Source organism: Branchiostoma floridae, chromosome 3, assembly GCF_000003815.2.
Source record: "Branchiostoma floridae strain S238N-H82 chromosome 3, Bfl_VNyyK, whole genome shotgun sequence".
Taxonomy (NCBI): Eukaryota; Metazoa; Chordata; class Leptocardii; order Amphioxiformes; family Branchiostomatidae; genus Branchiostoma; species Branchiostoma floridae.
The window spans coordinates 28,429,072-28,452,295 of NC_049981.1; the positions used below are offsets into that span (position 1 = coordinate 28,429,072).

Consider the following 23,224-nt stretch of genomic DNA (forward strand, 5'->3'; position numbering starts at 1 on the left):
ATGGCGGCAATTATAGAAAGTGAATTCGAAAGTAAAGTTAAGAGGGAAAACGTCTTAATCAGTGCTTGAATCAGAGGTGGCAGTGGTGTTTATGGAAAAGGGCATAGGACAGAGGTGTATGTAATTTTCCATGTTACGACAATTTTGTACCATACAGGATACGAAAACATCTTTGTTGATACCATTCAGACATCCATAACAACGGTCGCCATGTCTGTTGTTGGGGTTACCGGCGGGACAAAGAAAAACCAAAGGGAAGAAAGGTCTGTTCTTATTCTAATAGTTGTTATGTTTCATTGATGATGTTTTTTTTTCGTAACAACCCTGTGGCTCTTGATTTGCAACTGCCAATAATAATTTTAGATATTCTGACCAAGGAGCTTTCATCGATCCCAACAGGGGCAGAGAGAATGAGGCGTATGTTGATGACGACTCCATCCTACCCAGTGCTTCAGAGGAGCAGGCCAATGATTCAGCGACTTCCAAACAAATGTACGTACTCAGTACAAAAAATACTGAAACGATCTGACCTTTTACAAAATCTAGCCATAGAGTTAGGCTTGGTAATTTTGCACTGTGTTCAGACATACCTGCCCGGTGTGCTACGTGCCCGTGGGCCCCTCCAGTTAACGGACAGGTCGCTAGGAGTGTAATTTACGTCAGGTCGTTTTACGCGGTATCTCTTGTCATAATATAGGCACAGAGACACCAGTGCGTCCTACCAGGTCGATCAGTCATCAGGAGTAACTGATGTCAAGGTGACCATCGTAGATGACGTTGAACAAGAGACCAGTTCGTCTGACGAGGTGGATGATACCACACAGCAGAGTGAAGCTCCTCCGAGGTAATCTTGTGTCACTTGGGATGATTCAATTTAGCACCAATAAATGAAAGGTTATTTTGCTTATAACACTCCGCGTCTCAAACCGTAATTGAGTGGATCCCTATAACTAGAGACTAATCTCCATGCAGATATTGCGGCGGTTTAAGATACATTTGTAGTATCATAAGCTGAGGAAGGAGTTTAGCCGGCAAAGGACTTTTATTCCACCGCGAATGATACTATCTGAAAGTTAAACCGCCGCGCAAGATCTGCTTGGAGATTAGCCACAAACTGTACCTCTTATATAATGAATCAATATCGCGCATGCTACTAGTATGAAAAAGCAAACGAAGCGTTACAGTGTTACTTCAACGTTTTTCCAGGTCTGATGCTCAAAGCAGCGTCAGGAGTGAAACTGAAAAGACTGAATCAGGACAATATCAAGACCACGAAGAAGTCATCAGAGCAGACCATGGCGTCGACGAAAATGGAGAACAACAGGCACCGAACGCGGAAGACAACCGCGACCCAGAAAATAACCAGAAAAGATCAGAATCTACTAGCCTTAATCAGCAGTTTGCTAACCATGCCGTCGCTGTTATCTGTCTATTGCTTTGCGTTAGCGCCTGCTTGGTAAACATTGCCTCTATCTTTCTCACGGTTTCATGCCTGTGGGGTCTATCCCCCGATGTGAGTGATGGGAACGTTGTTTATTCAAAAGGGAACAACACTATCACATGTGATCCATACGAGTCTCAGGAAAACATACCGTACAATCTTATCGACCTCCTACTAGCGTTACAACCGATTGTTGTTATAGTTCTCTGGAAATACGGAGGTATTGCTGAAAGAATAGAGAAATACGAGGAAAAGGGTGATTACGAAGAAGAGCAAAAGGACAATACTACCGCAGACGTCGCACTGGTTATTTCGTTATGATTACCATAGCCCTGTTTTTCCTTCTTCACTGTGTAGAGTGCGCAACCTGTTCTTTTTCTAGTCCAACTATTTTCTTTGGAACATTGGTCCGCGGTGTTCCCAAAAGCGTTTGTCCGTGGTTGAGCCTTCTGTTCCATCTCGTGTTCCCGGGATATTGCCTGTATTGTTGGTATGCCACTAAAATGGCCTGCGTGCTCCGCAGACGAGCGTACTACATTCGGAAGTACATCCAATCGGGCAAGAGTTCGACCATTTTCGATGAAAACGTAGGTCGGCCCGATATAATTCGGAGAAAACTTAACGACAACATTTTCGACGACAATTGGCACAGTGAAATTTGGGAGAACATTTCCTTCCTCATGAACATCATGATGTTCTTCAGCGCTACGTTGGTACTGTTGTACACCCATGTGTATGTATCCGAAGTCCGCCTAACCCTAGGGGAATGGACAACTCACTTCATGCGACTTGTTTCTATAGCCACCCTTTCCGTTGTCCCGTACATACACGTTGCTTTTGCCTGCGTCCGTGTGACTGAAGCCTATAGTTACATAGCGGAGAGTATGGGTGGTGCATTTCAAGAGTCATACAGTCATACTTCGATCCAAGAATCGCACGAAAATTCCTTAGACATTTCGCAGGAACCGGCTGGGTTAGATGGCCGGACTTGTCCAAGTACTCAGAACAGAGACGGGGAAAATACGTCGCTCGAGCGACTGGAATATCTCATTCAATGGCAATTCCTGCAGAGCAAGGTGTACAAAAAGTGTAAGGATGGGTTGACATCTGGGATATTGGGTTCGTCGTACACTACCCGCAGCGGTGTCCACTTGGCGTCGCTAGGCGTAATTATCGCTATGACATGGGAGGTTCTGGACCGTCTGAATGACTTTGACGTGGAGAGAGCAATCGCGCTTGGGAACACGAGGCAGGAAGCTTTCATCGTGACTCTCTTTGGTGTTCTTGCCTTCGTACTCTGGATCTCAGCTGCCAGCATCCTTTTATGCTATCGTTTAACGCACAAGATATGTGACTGCACCAAGTGTTTTGCACCACATGCAGTAAATAGGCGACTGATTGTGTACATAGTTCTTACAATTCTTTACTTCCTCGGCATGTACGTGGCTTTCTATCTTGTCGTTTATCAGGACAGTTATTGTTACAGTTCATCCAACCCTCTGTTCGTATAAGGTAAAAAAAAGGCAAGAGTAGTCCATAGCCTTTTAAGGCCGTAGAGCCAGTGGGTTGTTATTCACCGTGTATATGGGAGGCGGCCTTCAACCCTCTCCTTCCACCGCTGTTTACCTCCCCAACCGAATTCAGGCTAGGTTCCCATTTTAAAGTCGTTCAAAGTGGCTTTCCCAAATGTGCATAAGTGTTCATGTATCTTTTCAAAGTGCTGAGAGTAAATATTGTCCAGTTTGGATTGTCTAGGATGTCATCTTTATACCGTGGCATTTCGAAGTGGAGTGATAAGATACTTACGTGTTCCTTTCATCATTGATTGAATTGAAAGACGCTATAATTTCATCCCGTGAACTATATTGGAACGTATCAGAATGAAAGTTTATTCGTGTTGGCTGAATTGATAGTGGTATGAAAGAGATGAGATGTACATTGTATATTCCTGTACGACAGTTTACGCTGTATTATTAAAAATGATAGACGTTTAATTGCAAAGCAATTACGAAACAATTCTTACGAAACAATTACCACCAATTAAATCATTCAAGTTTAACTTTCTTAATTAAAACAAGTAGATGCCAAAGATAAAGGTACAAATGTATTTAGAGTTAATGATTAAACAATCTTGGTCCTCTTTCATGTAGCGTGTAACAAAGTGAAACTTAAATGCAGCAGTTATCTCAAAGCAAAATCTCAACAAAACTATACTATAACCATCACCCCAAGGATGCTTACATTACAACTCAAAAGTTGAATTGCAATTGAATGGTTGATGTGTGGTTGTCTGGCTGTAAACGTGCATGCAGTAAAACCGTTACTCGGTCAAAGAGCATCGCAAAATAATCTCAGAGCAAATGTTGGGATGAAAAATCCAACGTTTTCGAGTAGCCCTTTTTCTACCATTAGGATGTTGAGTATTAGTGCATGATAAACGGAAAGGCTTGAATCGTGAATATATCCATTGCACTGTGTGCTTGTGGATATCGCAAAGCACAATGAAATGTCATGTCTCTCGTAACGTGGCAGTTATGTGGCAGTTACTTCAATCGGAATTTGCGAACTTAACGGTTAAATGTGATCAAGGACGTTGTGTGAAGGACTTTCATCTTTCCGACTTTATTTGTTACGTAATTGCGTACCCACGGCCAGTCTTCTCACGAGACAGAAAAAGTGACTTTGCCCTTTCAGTGTCAACAGAACGGAACAACAGAGCTAGCCACCTGTTCTTATCGCACCTTCAAGTCAACTTGCAGACTTTGGTTTAGACGGTTGCCAAGGTGAATGTACATACTGTTTCACCCCGCGCACTGCTGCAAACTGCAATTTTGTTGACACATCAGGTCTAATTTACATTTCGTGACTTGTGTCGGTTATAAATTATAACTGTTGTCATAGCACCTTGTGCGTCGTGGCATTTTTCAGTAGCGCCCAGAATGCTAAGAAGCCACTTTCACTTTAGCCTTCTCAGTTAGTCGGAGAAGCACAGGGAAAGTTGTTTGCCTCAACAAACGGGCTGCCCCCTCCGTGGTCGCTGGTTGGAAGACGCCTTGTCATTGAAGTAAGTTTAATTCCCACTTTTATCATCACTGTCAAAAATGTTTTGTGAACTCGATGATATATGAACGTATCGCTTTCTCGTTCCTTAATACGTGGCACTATGGGCGGGGCCGACAGTGGGTGGGACCCAAGAATCTGATCGTTAGGTATTCTGATACCATTAAAGCCAAAAATTGGCGGTCCCTCTACATATTATGAGGCCAGTACTGATTTTACTTTTGACTTTACTTTTTATCAGCGTCATTCATTCTACCTGTTTTTCAGGACCTTTTGGTGTTGACCTTTTTCTTACGGGCGCCAATAATCGGTACCGTTGGTATTCCTAAACTCCAAGTGGGCGTTAGGGTGGATGAAAGCAACTTTTTTTTGGTAGCCATGCTGTCATAGTCACTGCGGATGTAAGAAATCGAGGTAAAGTGATTAAGATAAAAATGGTTTTGACGTGCAAATCAAATCTCTTAGTTTTAGATCACATAGGCAGGAAGATAGTCATTTTGTACCGTAACGTTTAACTGTGGCTACCATTCGTTACTTCTTACTGAATCAACAGAATTCATGAAGTCCCTGGCCTTGAGGAACAGTGATTCTTCGCGACTTACTTCTACCATTGCAGAAATTCAGCTTCCTTCCGGTAAGTATACCCCCAACTCGGTCACTTGACTAAATTCAGAATACAACACGGTGCATTCCGTATCAGCCGAGGTACCAGCCCGACCACGCCGGGGTAGGATCGCCCCACTGCCAGACTTCCAGGGGTGTGGTCAATCTGAAATCAACTCAATCACTTATGAAAATCGGAGTAACAAACAATTCAGATATTTCAATCCCAAGAAGATGTATTCCTTTACCTTTGTGCTAAATTTCAATTGATGAAAAAAATGAAACTGTTATAAAACCAATGGCATTCCTTTATGAAGGACCATCGTATATCCATGTTTCTCGCCATCCGTGTGTCTATCTTTTTACATTTTCTGGTCAAATCAATCATCTGCATAATTACAGTATTAGAAATACAAATATCTGCAAAGGTTTATAAACAAAGGGTAGTGTGAGAAGCACGGGAGCGAAAACTTAATCTGTCTACCCTTCTTGTACGTTATCCTTCAGTCACACACCTCTTTGGACATGGCAGATAACAGAAGATCTCAAAGCATCAAGTCTTTGGGGAGACAAAGCACACCTGGACTTTTGAACTTCAATCCTGACAACTGGAATCAATCAAGCAATAACCAGGTAAGTGGTCAAGAAGTTACTCCTCCAACTCAAACCAACCCAGAGAAACATGTCGGAGCATTATCGCTAACGTTCTCTCTCTTCTTTTTTTGTTTCATTGCCTGTCTTAACTATACGTTGTATTAGGTAGCATTACTCTGGTTGCTTAATGAACGTGTAATCCTAACCGTGACCTTTGGGAAAAGCATTGCAAAAGACAGCTTTAGAAGTATTTCTACAAGGATAAACATCTCCAAGGATGTGACAGAATCAAAAACGTAATCCTTATATCCTTTTTCTTCGTCGTTCTTCAAGAAAACCCAAGACAACCCCGCATTTCGAGATGATGAGGAAGCAGGCTCGGCAGGGACTACAGAAAGCCAACAAGAAGAATCGCCTAGTAGTATGGAGCAAGGTGTAAATAATGGTCAGACAAGTGACCCGAAACCGCTGCCATGTAAGAATATCATCGTTATTGTTCTTTCTCTCCTTTTCTGTTTCATTGGTTGCATTAACTACATAGGCAGTATTGGTCTGGAGGTTTTGTGCATGTGGGATCTGAACTTGGGGCGAAGCATGGCAAACTCAGTGGCAGGGATGCATACAAACCAAACTTGGTCAAGGATAAACGACACATGTGATCCCGCGAAATCTCAGGAGGATATCCCTTATGACCTGATTGACCTTGTACTTTACATTCAACCTGCCATTGTTGTTATCTTCTGGAAATTCAAATTGGCAAAGCACGTTGATGAATACGAAGGAGGTTACGGTACCGACAAACAGGAGAAAAACTACCGTTTGCGTCGCACTTGCTACTTCATTTCCTTGAACTGGTTATTCCTTTTCCTTTTCCACTGCGTGGAATGTACAAGTTGTTCTTTCTTAAACCCCAACGTTGTTTTCGGCACGGCGATTGAAATTATAAACAAAACAGCTTGCCCCTGGATAAGCATCGCCTTTCAAATGACGCTAGTGCCCGTGTACAGCTTGTGCTGTTGGTACGCCACTAACATGGCATGCGTGCTTCGCCGACGAGCTAAGAAGATAAAGGAAAAATCCGAGCAACTTTTTGGCACTGATAATCAAACTAAAGATCCAAGGGCGATTCTAAAGGAACTATATACGGAGTTACTCTATGATACTTGGGGTGAGAAAGTTTGGAAGAATATTTCTTTTGTCATGAACATCATGATGTATATCGCCGTCATCCTTTGTCTACTTTACACACATGTGTACATATCGGAAGTCGAGCTGACACTGGGGGCATGGTTTAGTCACTTCATGCGGCTGTTGACTATAGCATCTCTAGCTCTAACACCTTACATGCACGTTGCATTTGCCTGTGTTAGAGTGACCGAAGCGTTTAAGAAGATGTCAGAAAAAAGTATAGAAGCCGAGCGACAGGATTACCATACAGACAGTAAGTACAATGATCATATTGCTGATTATGAATCTCGGGACTCAGGTCATGTTGACATGGGAGATATAGCAGTGCAGTGCGGTATCCCCAGCGAGAGGGAGAAGAGAGCTGATCGAATAAAAAATCGTGTCCAAGTGACCAAAGCGATGAAAGCAAGGCGGAACGATTTAACATTTGAAGATTCCCACACTAACCAGAGTGCTAAATCTGAGGAAGTTAAGATAGCTATTGAAATAAAAGAGATAGTCCAGTCGAGTGAAAGACGTGCACAGTGGGCCAGGCTAATCAAAGAGATAGCCAAAGCTCAGGATACAGTGCTTTATAATGGGATACTTAGTTCGCTGTACACAACCCGGAATGGTGTACACTGGACTATGTTAGGCATGGTAGGCGCTGTGGCATGGGAAGTTCTTGACCACTTAAATGCCTTTGACGAGAGCAAGGTCAGTGACACAAGTAAGGAAAGGTTTATGGTGGCATTGTTCGGTGCTCTGGCACTTGCAGCCGGCATGTCAGGGGTGCTGTTTGTGTTGTTTTGGCAGATCTGTGGCTGCTGCGGTTGTGGCAATGTGCCGTTCAAAAAGACATGTTGCACAAACCTATCGTACAAAACAGGTGAAACGGACAAAACGAAAACGAAAATTTGCCTGGTCGCATTTGCAACCCTTATCCTATGGAGCACAATATATACTTGTTTCTACTTCGCCGTCTCCGAGGATAATGATTGCACAATGGAACTGAATCCTCTTGTTACATAGTAAGTGAATAAAATAATAGGTAAAGTGGAGGAATGGGCAGTACACATATTAAGGAATCTATACCAATTTTTTATTTGACTTTCTACGTGTAACTAACTTGACAAACACATTTTGGTGACTAAAATAATCTCCTGTTGTCCTATTGTTAAACACGTTTTCATCGTTTGTGTTGAATTCAACACTATCTAATACACCTAAACCTTTGCCCCCACATGTCAAAACATGTGAAAGACGACCGAATCCTGAAGTTGTGATGTCAGGGGGAATGCTCTACTTGAAATCTTCCCACCATATCTGTGGTGTTGTAATTTTATTAAAAAATTCAGGTTCAATTAAACAAATTAACATTTACTATATACATGCGACGCAAGAACGTTTTCTGCTGTTTTTGCTACATTGAGTTTGCCAAGCCAAACTAGAATAGCCAAACAGTTATGTAATTAATGTAAATAATGTTACAGATTTTGAGAGAAGACATATATTCTACTGTATTCAAATTGGCAATGACAGCGATAATTTGAACTTTCCACATGCACCATATGTCCATGTGTGTTCTCTAAACTGTCTGTCATTATGAATAGTCAATTATAGTATGTCAGCAATCAGAATTACAAATATGCACCTGTTGTGAAATATATTGGACATAGAAATGCAAGATGCATTTACGTTAAAGTGCTTTTTGTGTTTATTTTGCACAACTAAGAAGCCAATGCAAAAGGAAAACTTGAAGCTGTTGTGCTACTTTGTGGTATGTGTCAATGGCCATGACTGGATTTACTCATCCTGAATTAAAAAATCATATAGTCATGTTAACAGTGATTCAAGTACCATCCATATGCAATTTGAGTAAGATGATTTTGACCATATACATAGACTCTATCCACATTTCATACAAGTAGATAAATGTAGGTCTTACTTGTATAGCAACTATGGCCTGCAGACACTGTACATACCTGGTAGATTATGGACAAAAGCATGTACATGTAATTTCACATGGCAGCAGATGTAAAAAATCTTCGTTAATGATGGGACAGGTAGTGATTTGTCAATGAAGGTGTATGCATTACTGATGTGTCAGTGTCACAAAGATAACAGATGTTATCTGAAATGTCTGATTGTTTTCCATATCCTATCCTGTTGCCTGCATACTTGTTTTATTATTGATTGCAAAGTGTGCACCTTTAATTTTTTCTGACAAGCATGCCAATTCCTATGAAAATGATCTCCATTCATGACTGAATAAATAGGCATTTGTGCAATTTCTATACATTGCAACTTTGTGAAAGGACTAAAAAGACAAGAATAAATGTACAAATAAAATTGGTTGAAAGGTTTATGGTGAAATCTTCAGTGTTTTCAATGTGTTAGTGTTGTGTATTTTGAAACATGTATGTTCATGTTACACTGAATATCTGTGTAACCCTTGCATATTCAAACACTAAATGAGTATGGAAATTTTAATGTCTGAACATACAATGTATATTTTGGACCAGAAAGAGATTATCTACTATAAATGAAAGATTTTAAGGCTTTATAATTAAATCCAAGAACCACAAAGAACTTATCAAACACAGCAAACACCACAACAATAAATTTTGGATATATTCATTTTGTTTTATTTTTGCCCACTGATGGAAGGGCTATAAAGTAGTAAACTGGCTGATGGTGACATCATCCCTGTGGATATAGTCCTCAGGTAACACTTCAAGCATGGACCCTCAGCTGGGCAGTTTACTGCAAATAATCAAATACAAATGGGTAAGTACACAACTTATGATACATTATACAGGTTGCCATGTAAGGACTGCCACAATCTCAGTACAAAAGAAAACAACAAAAGGCAGACTCAGAGAAACAAGAAAGAAACAATTTATACAAAAAATAGACTAGACTCTTCTAATGCTATTGTGTTGGTTGTTGCCAACATCCTACTAAACTTGATCCGCTAAGTACAAAACATGCAAATGCCTTGCAGAAAATGCAAAACACTGTCGCCATCCAAACACAAACACATCTGCGACAATCATGTTGAAGTCTTGTGCACACATCTCATGCACATCTCACCTTCAGGGTACCCACATAGACTATGTCTCAACGTCCCTGAGTGTGTGTGAAGAGGGAGGGTATCAGGAAGAACAGCAACCAGGGAGGGAAAATGGCAAGAAGAGATAAAAGATACCCAAAGAAATGTTAAAACAATCAACGGTCAAAGAAAAGAGCAACATTTAACAAGAGGTAAAAATATCACACTCATATCACACAAAAGGTTGAAACATGTAGATCTCTAACACAAAAAGAAGAAAATCGATAAAAAGGGAAATAAACGGCTAACCCTGTATGAAAACCCATGTTTTAGCATGTTGATGAAATGTTATTCTTACTATTTTTCAAGTTTCAACATGAACTTGAAGTTTACAAGCCAGCAAGTCTCCAGAGATATCAATTTTTGCCGTGCACTATACTTATAAGCAACCGGGAGCAAAAATAATGCCTGAGATGCACAATCATACAAACAGTACCATAAACTGTTCAGTCAGAGAAGCCATTTATGCAGATAATCTGTTTGTAAACTCCATGCAAACTTGTCATGCAACTGACTGTTATAAAATAACAACAACCCAATAACAATGAACCTGTTCCATTTCAAACATGCCACGAAACAGAATAGAGTTTTGATGTATTTGTGCACTGACCGAATGGCTAGGGTCAAAGTGCAACAAATTGAAGGTTGTCCAAAATGCTTTCTGACATCCTATTTTCCATAAACCCAAGGCAATAAAGACACTGGACTTTTCACACAATACCCAGGACAGAATATTAGCAACACCAGATTTTGAGTTGGGCAGGCTTAAGGTAAAGTCATGCAGGTGAGAAACATCCATGCCCACCTGAGCTTCAGGCTGACAGGTGCATGAAACAAGACAAGGTCAGACAGGGACAAGGTCAGAGGTTAAAGGTTAATCTACAGATCATCAGTGTTTGGAGAGATGCGTGATATCATATAGAAGCATTACAATTTACATACTTCAGGATTTCTGGACTGCCAACATTTTTTGGACAGTTAACTTTGCTAGTTTATTTTTTCTTTTCTTTTATGATTTCATATAACTGGGAAGACATCTTTTATCATGCAATTATTACTGCTTTCCTGTTGCTTTGTCTCCAAACACTGATCATACAAAATAGGTTAGTCACCAACAAGGACAGACAGTAGATATTAATAGTTCTATAAATTCGACATCTGTTCAATTTCTACAGGAATACGGGGAAAAGCTATCTAATATAGACGGGAAGACTCTGAAGAGAGTGAGCACTTTCCAGTTATGATTAGAGGCCGAGGACAAAACTTGTTAGTTGAGAGTAAGTGGCAAGTATGAGGGTGCATGCAGAACATTCATACAGTAACATGTAATGTAAATGACATATACTAGACCTAGAAGACAACAGATATCTTCACTACTAAGAATTTGATTATTTGCGATGCATATTTTTAAACTAGAGCAAAAATATATTTATTGATTGAAGGAACATCAAAAGTGTAGCACACTGCAGCATCTCTCTGCTGTGTCATCATGACATACCTTCTTGCCAGCAGATACTTTAGTCTTCTTTACACCCCGAACCTTCTTCTGCCGGTTCTTTCTCTCCTTACGTTGTTTCCGAGAGGGCTTCTTCTTTTCATACAAACCATGCTGTGGACAGGTAAAAGACAGACTCATTAGTGCTTAACTAATTATGAACATAACATATAAGTCAATTTTTTTCTAACGATGACGTGACAACAATACCAAACAATATAATATATAAATTTCCATTATTTATCTACTTTGGGACAACTTGAAACTTTATTCTTTCCCTTGCTTCACAAGTAATGAAGAATATCATAATTTAGTACTATTAATACTAAAATAGGATCTTCATCAGTACTTACGCCAAAAAGCAGTCACTAAAGCAGGGCTTAAGTTAAAATACTTTTTTCTGCATACCTGCACTGGTGCAGGTAACATTAAAAATTACCTGCACCAGACAAATCTTACCTGCACCACTCTGAATTTGAAAGAGTATGGATCATAATAAAATTGTTAAGGAACCAATGCTATTTTTTTCTTTTATACTTTATAGGTGGTAACAGTCAATGCAGCTAATAACAATGCACAAACACCTACATGTACATAATCATATGACATTCATGTATAAAACCCAGTACATGACCCAGTGCAGGTTAGGTGCAGGTAGACATCACAAATACCTGCACAGCTCCAATTTTACCTGCACTAATCTGCATATGCAGGTGGTATTTTGAGCCCTGCTAAAGCAACTGGATATGATTTTGGAAATGGCCAGACGTTTAAGTGTCACTGACGAAAGATAGCGGATTTCCAAAATCATTTCCAGTTGCTTGAGTAACTGCTTTTTGGCGTATCGTATTATCTGGATGTCTAACCTTCATTGACGTTCTTTTGTACTTGTTTGGCCTATCATTAATGATTAAGAGGTTGGAGAGAGACATCTGTCTGTCTGTATCTGTATCTATATAGCCGGAACACACCAGCTGTGTGACATCTAATTCACTACTTTATTTGCAGGTTGAGACCTTTTCCAGTATTCATCTTACATTTCTCTAGATAACAACAAAACTAAAAGCACCTACCCTGGCCAGCCTGTAGTTGGGTTCCATCTTCTTTGCGAAGTCCAAGGTATCGTAGATCAGACCAAAGCCGGTGGTCTTGCCACCGCCAAACTGGGTGCGGAACCCAAAGACAAAGACGACGTCGGGTGTGGTCTTGTACATCTTGGCGAGCTTTTCGCGGATTTCTGTCTTGGGAATGGTGGCTCGCCCCGGATGCAGAACATCCACGACCTAAAAAACACAAACATTTCACCTTTAATAACACATTAACAGTAACAGTATGCTTTAAGTTTATGTAACTTTATTTAGTCATTACCATCATTTTTGTAATAACGAACAGGTTTCTCAAAAGCACATTACACCGATATGGAGACAAGTAACTGGAACATACCATCTGCTTCCGCTGCATCAAGCGGTTGGTGAGGAATTTCCTCGTTCTTACGGTGACGACACCCTCACTCTGTCAGAAGGAAAAGGGCTCAGTCATTATCATATGTACATACATAGCATTACATTAGATATCATAAATGGTTGATAAATTTCTGATATGAACCATAATCAAATGTCATAATTTACATAAATTTATCATAGCTGTACTAATAGGAATGACAAATTCACAAATTCTAATACGTGTGATATGGTAATACTAGTAACTGAAATATTTCATATAGATTGGGGCATTTGTGTGCATGTTTTTCTACGGAACAGAGTCCTCTTGGGAAGTTGTACATGGAGAAAGAAGACGTTTGCGCAAAGAAATTATGGCACATCACAAGTACCCCCCTCCCCCATTTTATTTTGACTTTTGTAGTACCCTTCTTCATATAGAGAAATACTCATAAATGTGGTTTAAAGTTACGTTCGCAAAGAATTCAACACTGATAAACAGACGTTTATTTATTGTTGACTATTCCAACTAGAAATTTTGTTCACTGTTCGTCCTGACATGCCTGCACGTAAATATATATGTCCCTGCCTGGTGCCAAGATGCACACATTTGGAAACGTCTCTAAGTACTATTAATAGGTTACATGACCGAAATGTTGATTTCTTACGACGCATCGATAAGTTATATATCCTTACGCGTGATACAGGTAACACGATGACACTAATAACATTGAGATATTACAGGATTTTGTTGGTGTTTCTCACTCACCATTTTGCCTGATTTCGGGCCACAGGGAAAGAGAACGAAATCGAGGGCGAGAAGTCACGTTAAACCTCGCGCGAACTGGCGAGATGTTCAGTTGCTTTCCTCAAAACGCATTGAAAAAGAATCAATAAATGTGACAACTTCCATACATTTTTATGTAATATTCTAGTATCTAATAGATTTACTAGACAAAAAATATTTTTCTTTTATAAATCTCTATTTAGATCAAAATCTTATTTGTTATTTACTTATCCGATAACGTTCTGTCAGTCTGATGCGGTGTTTGACCCCATTTCCTAAAGTTCACCAAATTTGCTCGAGCTCTGAACCATGAGATTTTTGGCCTGTAATTGCACAACCACTTGAAATATCTTTCTAAATAGATTCCCCGTGTGTCTACCTGTAGCTGTACGTTAACGCTGTAAATATCAACGAGCTACGTTTGTTACACGAACTTGGAATCGAGTCTCGACAGGATCGCCAGCTGCCCCCCTCCCTCATTTTTTTCATCACACAAATTTGACAAAAGGAGCAAACTGTTTTCAACAAACTCACTAACGTGTTCCAACATGCAGTATGATCATGCCTGACGATGAGCACCGGGAACTGTCACCGGGACTCTGAGACGGGAGAACCGGCAAAGAAGCGGTTTAGACAAACAAGTATTCTTGACAGCTTTTCGTTTCGGAGGAAACTCAGCAAGCGAGCTGAGGAGGCTCAGAGTCGAGGTTGGTCGACTTTTTGGATGTACGTACTAGTAGATGGTCACGTACTGACAGAAGTAGTAGAATACTAGCCCTTCTGAATTTACAGTTAAGCATTGTGTGCTATCCTGAAGCATTGACAGGATTGCAAATGCATGCAGACCCTTAATTAAGGTTGTCTGAATTTCCAGTTGAGGAAGCTATCCTGTCTGATCTGGCCAATGAAAAAAAAGAAGAGATGTCAGACAACAGAGGTGAGGAGATGTCCCAACAGATGAGAGAGAGGGCTGCTGAGGCTGCAGAGAGAAGACGGTTAGTTGGTTTGTTTAGAGGATGTCCCTTCATAGTTGACCATATCATATGCTTCAGATGTAGTTGGTAATTGGGAGATTTGATTCTGGGGAAGTGCATCCTAGATGGTTTGAGCTGCATTTGTCTTTTGGAAGCCAAGGGACATAAAATGGGGGTTCTGTGTTTGACGAGCATGTAGATAGCCCTATTACGTAGATGGATACTTTTACTATCTGTAAATTGAATAAATACATAACCATTTAATCTTGCACTTGTTAAGTTGTTTGCTGAATGAACATATAGATAAGGCAAAGCAAGAAACTCAACATAAGTACCAGAGCTGATAGTTCCAAACATTTTCTTTTACTACAACCTCTTTTGGTTTCTAATACAGGAGTGCAAAGTCACCGTGGTCCACTCCTCCCCATGAGTCACATGATGACCAGCCAGCCAATCAGGGTCCTGCAAGCCATCACCGGCATCACAAGTCACATGACTCTCCATCTAGTCATCCCAGTTCCTCAAGACATGGCAGACACAGACTCAGTCCCTCGGGTGTGGTCCCTCGGGCAAGCAAGTATGTTGACGAAGAAAAGCCAAGTACGAGTAGAGACACTTTGTCTACATCTCACCATGGAAGAAGAGACCATAAGCACAAGAGGAGGAGTAGATCTGACAGTAGTCCAGAATATGGAGGTCCAGATTCACCGTTGGTTATTCCAGATTCCCCCACAGTGATCCCAGAGTCTCCTGTCCTGAGTGAGCCACCTACAGACTCCCCTGCCTCACCCTCCAACCAAAGTGACACTCTAGTGTATGAAGACTCAGAGCCAGTGTTTTCTAAGTAAGTCTAACTGTGCATTTTCTGCACACAATTCTACAATAAGTAACCATCAGGCTCAGTCTGAACCACCCGTAAAGGATGAATTTTTGCTGTGTAGGTTGTACAATAAATGTCACAGTTTCGTTGTAATTAACATGATTGAATGAATTTTTTTTGTTTACTTTGATGCACACAGAATTGTCATAATGGATGTAGTTAAAACAAAGTATAACAATTTTGTATTTTGTTCTCCAGTTCAGATGTGTTATCCCAGAGAGATCCCTCTCAGCCCAGTTGGTTTGGTACACCGATATCAGCCTTGAACAGGACCCCGGCCTGTAGCAGTCCCCTCCCCTCCCTCAAACCTGACAGTCAACATACTGTACTGTTTAGGGTAAGGCACACACAGATTTTAATTTTATGCCCTAACTCGTCGAAGCTACTTCTCTGACTAGTGTTACACATATGTAGCTTGATGATTTGTTAACAATAACAGTAGGAATAATAAGGTAAAGATAAAGGTAGTCCCGTTAGTCATGACTCCGTAATGTTGACATTTGAGATAGACCTCAAGAAGAAGAATTTAAGGAATCCTGTTTTATCGACTGTACTTTTTATTTACATAGCCCCATGTACGGCCAGGCGACCCTCCTAGGCCGTTTCCAGACAAATACAGAGACGTATGGGATGATGCCCATGTGCGTATGCCCTGCTCAGATGAGAACTTATACCCTGTACAAGACCAGGTGAGTACAGTATACATTGTTGTTATCTCACTGTCAGTTTGTCTTTTATACCATATTTTCTACAGAATCGAGTTTTCATCTTTTTAAGCAAAGCTGGAGTGTTATGTCAAACATAGAAAAGATCTGAATAATTTGCGTCTAAAGATTCTAAGAAAAATATAATCTTGCCGCTGTTTGGAAAAGCATAATAGATAGATAAATAAATCAACACAATTGAAAATTGTGCAGTGTACGTATAACTATAAGCAGACCAGTGTCAATGCTCCTACATATGTCTGTATGTAGTCCACTGTGTTGTAGCAGTTTGTATCATTTTGTTCCCTATGATCAGGATGGCAGCAAGACTGTGAAGAGTCGGTGGGAGGTGGTGCAGTCAGCTCTACTAGGGAACATACAGAACTCCTTGGACCTGGAGGCATGTTCTGTTACCTGTCATAAAATTACTATAATAGTAACTTTAAGTAGTTTTTCAATAACGTCAATTACATGTTTGTTAAAATATTGTTTATCTCTAAGTATGTACATTGGTATGTGCATTAAGATGTTGGGATACCTGTTTCTATATGTACCTTTACCCATTTGCCTCACATTGAAAATGAAGCCATATTTACCCCACAACATATGCTGTGCCTTCTTTGCAGGAGGCCATCTTAACATACAACTCCAGATATGCCAATAGATGGGACTTCAGGGGTTTACATTCATTCTTTACTGAGGTATGTGCTTACAATGCTGTTTATTTGATAAAGAGTAACTTCATTTAAGAAGTACCAATGTCATGATGCAAAGACTTTTGCAGTCAGAAGTTTTCTAAAACGTAGGGCAATTTTTTGACACTTGAAAAAAAGTGCACATTAAAACATGACCTGTAAGTGAGCTAAACAGGTAAGGAAATACCCCATTTCAATTGTACTCTATAAGTTACCTATTGTTATTTTCATGTATTTTTGACAGTATCTAGATGATGATGAAGCCAGAGGTTTCTTCAAAGTGACTCTGCCTGCTATGGTGAAGTTGGCACTCAGACTACCCGAGATTGTAACTCAGGTGAGAAAGACTGCCTATATTCATGTTATCATGTAGCAGTACTTTTGTATTGCCATTATCGCATGTGGAGAATTTGCTAATTCCTCTAAGTGGACATTAGAAAATTTGGTGTCCTTAAACATAGTATTGTAAGCACCTCAATGCCTACATCCAAACCTGGTATCCAAATTTTCAACAGCAGTGCATGTAAAGTACATTGGAATTATTCTATGGAAGCCTTTGTGATACAACCAGAAGGTTGTTTGACACCGTAAAGTACAGGCTGGTGCAGAACACCTGTATTGAATATTATCACGGACCAGGTACTAGTATCCTTTTCCAATGCAGAGCCCAGCATAGGTGTCGCTGGCTCTTGAGCTCTTTTTATCTAACATCTAAGTCTTGGCTTATGTTTCTTTGTGAATACAGAGCCCCCCACTACTGAAGAAACAGATGCGACACAGCATCACCCTGTCCCAGCTCCAGGTGGCTTCACTATTATCCAATGCCTTCTTCTGCACCTTCCCAAGGAGAAATGCCTACCAGAGGAACTCAGAATACTCCTCTTTTCCCAGCATCAACTTTAATGAGTGAGTAAAAAGTTGTAAAGAACTGTATTTTATGATCTTTCTACCTAGCTTTGTCATCCAGACTATCATCATAAAGATTAGATATTATGAGTGTAAATAACGTGTACATTTCTTTTCCAGTCTGTTTAAAGGTGGGAAACATGGGGTGGATAGACGACGTGCAGAGAAACTCAAGACACTTGTGCACTACTTCAAGAGAGTCACTGCAAGAAGTAAGGAAGAGGATGTGACTGCGTGCTTCCTTTATTTGGAAAATATGCATGTCAAACTGTCTAGAATGGGCTGGGAAAGAGGCTAGAACTGTATCTGTGATGTTTAGCTTTGCATATATAACATTATATAAGGCCACACCAATTTAATTTCTTGGTTCACGGATTCGCTCGCTCCTATTTTTGGGGGGAAAAAAATGAAAATAAAAATTACCACTCAGCAAATTTTCACTATTAATGAAACCATTCACCAACTTTCTGGTGTAGCAAATTGGCCTTTATATTATAAGCTCCTTAAAGTATGGGTACAGGTGCTGTTACTGTACAATAATAGTGTTTTTGACTTTTTTCAAGCTGAAAACTTTTTTTCTTTATGTTTTGGATTAGCCGTTACCTTTACCCCAACCATTTTACTATTTTTATTTTTATTTCGCCCTCTCGCACCATATTTTTTATGAAAAAATCTGTGAACCAAGAAATTAAATTGGTGTGGCCTAACTTTGGCATATATAGCCTTCTCTTGTTGGTACATTAAGACACACTTATGTTTAGATTTATGTTGTACCTGTAATATTGGTAAGTTCCTATTTTTCATTGTCTGAAACTTTGACTGCTGTGTCCCCCCAGTGCCCTGTGGAACGTTGACCTTCCGTAGACAGTCCTTCCCCAAAATGCCCGTGTGGAAGACCTGTAAGGACCCCTTGACCAGGCTCCATGTCTCAGCTGAGGGGATGATAGAGGAGGATGGTACAGGGATGCTACAGGTTGGCGATTTTTAAATCTTATCAAGAATATAGCTAGCCTGAATGCCAGCTTTTTAGCTTTACTCTGCTTTCTTGGTCCCTTCTGTATCCTATGATAGTTGCATTATTGTAGAACACAGTAAGGACTTAGGATATTCATACAAATGTAGTCCAGCCAATCTTCTTTTTGTTTATACATGAATTTATCTTTTATATGTCAACTTTCCCAACAAGTCTAAAACGGTATAAACATGTAATAGGTCATGTTGTGCCCTAGATTTGGTCTGTCTTTATTTGTATGTCACAAATTATGGCTTAAAATGCAGAAAGACTAGGGTTTTGAAAAAATCATTTACTTCATGTTGAAATATCTTTATGATTTGTAATGTTCTTATGCTAATTTATAGCATCAAAGAAATGGTCAAGTCAAGGAAACTGCACTTTCAACTGCATGAACTAATGAAGTACATGGCTTCAAGTTAATGTGATTTTCAAAATTCCCAAAGTGTTTTCAACTTAAAATGACCAGTTTAACCTGTTGTCTTACAGGTGGACTTTGCCAATAAGGTCATAGGAGGGGGTGTTTTGGGATTTGGATTAGTGCAGGAGGAGATTAGGTTTCTAATCTGTCCTGAGATGATCCTGTCCAGGCTCTTCACTGAGACACTCGAGGCAGACGAGTGCTTAGTCATCATTGGTAAGTCACAACAAATGGAGACATATTTTTGTGTACCTGACCATAATACATAGAAGTTTGACCCGAACTTCTAATGCAACAAAAACACCTTACCTAATGGATGACAGTCTTTGCTCTTCATCGAGTGCCTTCCTAATACCCCCCTCACATTGGGCGCGATTCGATCGGACGACGAGTCTGCGAGCTCTAATTTACGAGGAGACATGACCCTGATGCCGACGAAGAAATGGCAGAGTTCCCCCTTCCCGTCAGGGTCATGCCTTCTCGTAATTTAGAGCTCGCAGACTCGTCGTCCGATTGAATCGCGTCTAATGTGAGGGGGGTATAAAGATGCTGCTGTTTTGTGGTAGGTGCTGAGCAGTACAGCTGCTACAAGGGGTATTCAGACACCTACAAGTGGGCAGGGGACTATCAGGACCAGACAACAAGGTGCTACTTACATGAGTTATTATTTTCAACTGTTTTTTTGCTGGTGTGTTTTCGTTTTTCTTCTTCTTTTACTTCTTCTTCTGCCTTGAACCAATCACAGTTTAGAACTGCGGGGACATCAGTATACATTGTGTTAGCTTATACAGCAAATATAAACAAATTATTATCTGTTACAGCAAAAATATAAACAAAATATTAGCTGTTACATCAAACAGTTATAGGTTTGCAATAGAAAAACCTGTATGATTCCAAATTTAGCAGTTATACTGATGCTGGAATATGGGTTGATAATTGAAAAAGATTTGCCCTCTGAGATGCGCTGAAGGTGAAGTTTCAGTTTTTTCTGGTGAATTTCAGAGACACATGGGGCCGAAGGTGTACAGAGGTAGTAGCCATTGACGCCCTGAAGTACAGGACTTACACTGAACAGTGTAATCCTGGTATGGTGAAGAGAGAGCTGGATAAGGTCAGGACATTCATTTGTTTGCTTTACAATTTGAGTATAACAATGGAGTTATTTCAAAAATAGTCAAATATTGCCTTGTCACATTACAACTAAACAACTAAAGCATTTATTGTATTGAAGTTTAAGGAGTGATCCTCTCAGAACAATGATTTTTTTTCTAGTTCCTTTTGACTTTTCATGTGTAACATTGTGATCCGTTAAAAAATGAAGTTGTTCCGTTTTGTTCCAGGCATTTTGTGGTTTCTACAGATCAGACGTGTTGCCTAGCAACCTGTCAGCCATAGCAACAGGCAACTGGGGGTGTGGTGCTTTTGGAGGTGACTCCAGAATAAAGGGTTGGTAGCACTACTGTTGGTAGTTACAAATCTTAGCCTTTGCCGGATTCTAATATTTGATACAATGTCCACTCTAAATAGTTAAAATGGACAGCATATACATGTAAGATACGGGAAACCATTTGGGTATGTATTGGGTATATCCATTCTTTTGTTCTTGAGTGTGTAAAATTTAACATCATGTCTTTTTTTGTCCTACCTACCTTCAACGTACATGTATCCTTCCTCTAAGCTTCCTATGTAGGGCTGTGTACCTAAATACCCATACCTGTACCGTACCTAGGAAATTGTTTAGGTACAGGTCTGGACCTAAACATCTGTGTACTTGTACCTGTACCTAAACAAACTAAATCACTATTAAACACTACTTTCTAAGACTGCTGGACAAGTAAATCCCGAGTGAACAATGACAATGGTGATAATCTAGCAGTTGAAACTTAAGAAAACTTGCAAAGAAATTGTTATGAGATTCAAATATGTAATTCCCCATACAAAGATGACAAGAAAAGACAGTTAGCTACATGTTTAACATACATATACTTGGTTAAACTTTTTTTGGTACAGGTGCAGGTCCGGACCTGTACCCAAACCCCTGTACCTGAAATTTGTTTAGGTACACAGCCCTATTCCTAGGAGTTCTTTGACATATAAGGTCTTTTATCTTATTCCTTGTTACAACAGGTCTGATCCAGATGATGTCATCAGCTGTAGCTAAGAGAGACCTCGCCTACTTCACCTTCGGAGATGCACAATTGGCAGAGGACCTGTACAAGATGCATGAATTTGCAGAAGCAAACAGTCTTTCTGTTGGTAAATAATTTATCTTTGCATCCTTGATATTCCTTTCCTTTAACATTGATGCAAAAAGTGTTACCACAGTCTCAATGTATCACAGACAATCTTCAAAGTTAAAAACACAAAAACAACAAGAAGTAGAGGATCTCATACCACTGAGATATTTTCACTTTTTGTATATGACTAGTCCTTGACAAATTGTAACACAACCATGTCCATTTCACACATTACATGCTCCACTCTCAGGCACATTGGTTTCTTACTGAATGTACTTTTGAATATGTGCCAATTGTTATTTCCTGCCAGCCTGGCAAAATGTGATGCTTAACCTTTGCATCCTGCTAGTCTCCGATTACAACTCAGCCACCAAGATTTATAAAAGAAGACAAACAAAGTGAAAACAATGCTTCTATTTTAAAGTCAAAGTTATAGTAACTTTTATGCAGGCAAAAACTGTAGCAAACCAACATAGTATCTGTTGTGTTTCCAGGTGACCTGTGGAATGTGATCCAGTCCTACCACAGAACATGTGCCAAGACTTCCAGGAAACCTGCAGTGGAACTCTTCAGCTACATCTACCAGATGTACTCTGACTTCCAGGACTCTACTGATGAGGAGGGAGCCGGGCAGGACTGGGAGGAGGGGGCAGAGGGCAAAGGGCATGGGTCACAGATCAAGGGTTGGGAGTCAGATGAGGAAGGGGCAGATGGTACAACAGAGAGGAAGGAGTCTCTAGATTATAAAGCCATGACACCATAGAGATAACAAGTGATCCTGATGTCGTATGGTCACAGATGGAGATCTTTTGCGGGTTCCACACTGGAATTATTAAATAAGGGTCCATGAGGTGTATATTTTCACTGTAGATCCAGGGACCTCATTATAAGAAATGATGATTTATTTAATTAAGCTCAGATACCAATATTTACATCTTATTTAATCCTACATTGGAATCAAAAGCACTGTGACATGCATATCTTGTAACGAACATGGTAATACTATATGCCAAGTCTTTTTGCCACACTTTTGTCTTCTCACTGACCATGAATATGGTAAACTTGTATTGATTGTTATCTACTTCCAAAGGAAGGATATTGCAATGTTACATTGTACATGTACCATGAAGTGTCATAAATATTCTTTTTCTTCCTAGTGGAGAATGCCAGCAAAAGAATGTGAATTTACTTACTGTAGAACTGTATAGGCGAACATTAGGATCGTCTATGTATTTACTTTATTTCAATGTTTTTCATAGTATAATACTCTGCTGTACTTTGAGAACATTTGTACCAATCTTGCTTTTTGGTATCATCAATTCTAGGAAAGTCAGGCTTGTGTAGAGGCCATTTTTTTAAAGCTTGGAAAACATTTTGACATTGTGTATTTAAATTACTATTTGTTTTTGGTCAATCATGTTTCAAACTCTGCATCAAATAAATTCTACAAAGTCAGATACACTGAACATTGGTAAAAGCTTAATACAAGTATGTGTTCGGAATTTGTTCTGGAAGTCACACTTTGTTCCGTTTCATGCTCCTGCAAAACATTAACATACATGTAATGCTAGTAGACATTTACAAGTATTGGACAGTTAACTTCAAATAAACAATTGAAATCATTATCTAATGTTGTTGGCAATTTATTTCCATGAACTGTGTATTGAAAAACTTCATACGATGTGGACAACTCC

At 39.8% G+C, this 23,224-nt stretch overlaps 4 protein-coding genes across 5 annotated transcripts; 3 read left to right on the top strand and 1 right to left on the bottom strand.

The window, feature by feature from the left end:
- LOC118411801 lies at positions 1-3,441 on the top strand. Its single transcript, XM_035814288.1, has 5 exons — positions 1-31; positions 158-263; positions 364-492; positions 698-844; positions 1,207-3,441. The coding sequence occupies exons 1-5, from the start codon at positions 1-3 to the stop codon at positions 1,760-1,762; spliced, it is 969 nt and encodes a 322-aa protein (XP_035670181.1). The 3' UTR covers positions 1,763-3,441.
- Positions 3,442-5,328: 1,887 nt separating this feature from the next.
- Positions 5,329-7,990, top strand: LOC118410740. Its single transcript, XM_035812515.1, has 2 exons — positions 5,329-5,737; positions 6,032-7,990. Exons 1-2 carry the CDS (start codon positions 5,630-5,632, stop codon positions 7,895-7,897), a joined length of 1,974 nt encoding a protein of 657 aa, XP_035668408.1. The 5' UTR covers positions 5,329-5,629; the 3' UTR covers positions 7,898-7,990.
- Positions 7,991-9,490: 1,500 nt separating this feature from the next.
- Positions 9,491-13,804, bottom strand: LOC118410742 (40S ribosomal protein S24-like). 2 transcript variants are annotated; one of them, XM_035812517.1, is made up of 6 exons: positions 13,684-13,804; positions 12,919-12,987; positions 12,549-12,758; positions 11,479-11,589; positions 9,962-9,997; positions 9,491-9,631 (listed from the first exon to the last, which is right to left on the bottom strand). In XM_035812517.1, the coding sequence occupies exons 1-5, from the start codon at positions 13,684-13,686 to the stop codon at positions 9,989-9,991; spliced, it is 402 nt and encodes a 133-aa protein (XP_035668410.1). In that variant the 5' UTR covers positions 13,687-13,804; the 3' UTR covers positions 9,491-9,631; positions 9,962-9,988. The 2 variants fall into 2 exon arrangements, with proteins under 2 accessions (XP_035668410.1, XP_035668411.1); XM_035812518.1 differs by lacking the exon at positions 9,962-9,997.
- Positions 13,805-13,961: 157 nt separating this feature from the next.
- LOC118410738 (poly(ADP-ribose) glycohydrolase-like) lies at positions 13,962-23,149 on the top strand. Its single transcript, XM_035812513.1, has 17 exons — positions 13,962-14,408; positions 14,576-14,696; positions 15,070-15,519; positions 15,754-15,892; positions 16,125-16,244; positions 16,576-16,659; positions 16,886-16,960; positions 17,199-17,291; positions 17,700-17,860; positions 17,981-18,072; positions 18,697-18,833; positions 19,362-19,509; positions 19,860-19,938; positions 20,296-20,404; positions 20,634-20,739; positions 21,421-21,549; positions 22,025-23,149. The coding sequence occupies exons 1-17, from the start codon at positions 14,273-14,275 to the stop codon at positions 22,291-22,293; spliced, it is 2,448 nt and encodes an 815-aa protein (XP_035668406.1). The 5' UTR covers positions 13,962-14,272; the 3' UTR covers positions 22,294-23,149.
- Positions 23,150-23,224: the final 75 nt, after the last annotated feature.

Coding starts and splice junctions, on each gene's coding strand:
- LOC118411801 (XM_035814288.1), top strand. CDS start 1: ATGGCGGCAATTATAGAAAGTGAATTCGAAA. Junction 32..157: donor TATAGAAAGTGAATTCGAAA/GTAAAGTTAAGA, acceptor TGTACCATACAG/GATACGAAAACATCTTTGTT. Junction 264..363: donor AAAAACCAAAGGGAAGAAAG/GTCTGTTCTTAT, acceptor TAATAATTTTAG/ATATTCTGACCAAGGAGCTT.
- LOC118410740 (XM_035812515.1), top strand. CDS start 5,630: ATGGCAGATAACAGAAGATCTCAAAGCATCAAGTCTTTGGGGAGACAA. Junction 5,738..6,031: donor ATCAATCAAGCAATAACCAG/GTAAGTGGTCAA, acceptor TCGTTCTTCAAG/AAAACCCAAGACAACCCCGC.
- LOC118410742 (XM_035812517.1), bottom strand. Junction 12,759..12,918: donor TGATGCAGCGGAAGCAGATG/GTATGTTCCAGT, acceptor TGTGTTTTTTAG/GTCGTGGATGTTCTGCATCC. Junction 11,590..12,548: donor CCAACTACAGGCTGGCCAGG/GTAGGTGCTTTT, acceptor ACCTGTCCACAG/CATGGTTTGTATGAAAAGAA.
- LOC118410738 (XM_035812513.1), top strand. CDS start 14,273: ATGAGCACCGGGAACTGTCACCGGGACTCTGAGACGGGAGAACCGGCA. Junction 14,697..15,069: donor GAGGCTGCAGAGAGAAGACG/GTTAGTTGGTTT, acceptor TTTCTAATACAG/GAGTGCAAAGTCACCGTGGT. Junction 17,292..17,699: donor TACCCGAGATTGTAACTCAG/GTGAGAAAGACT, acceptor TTGTGAATACAG/AGCCCCCCACTACTGAAGAA.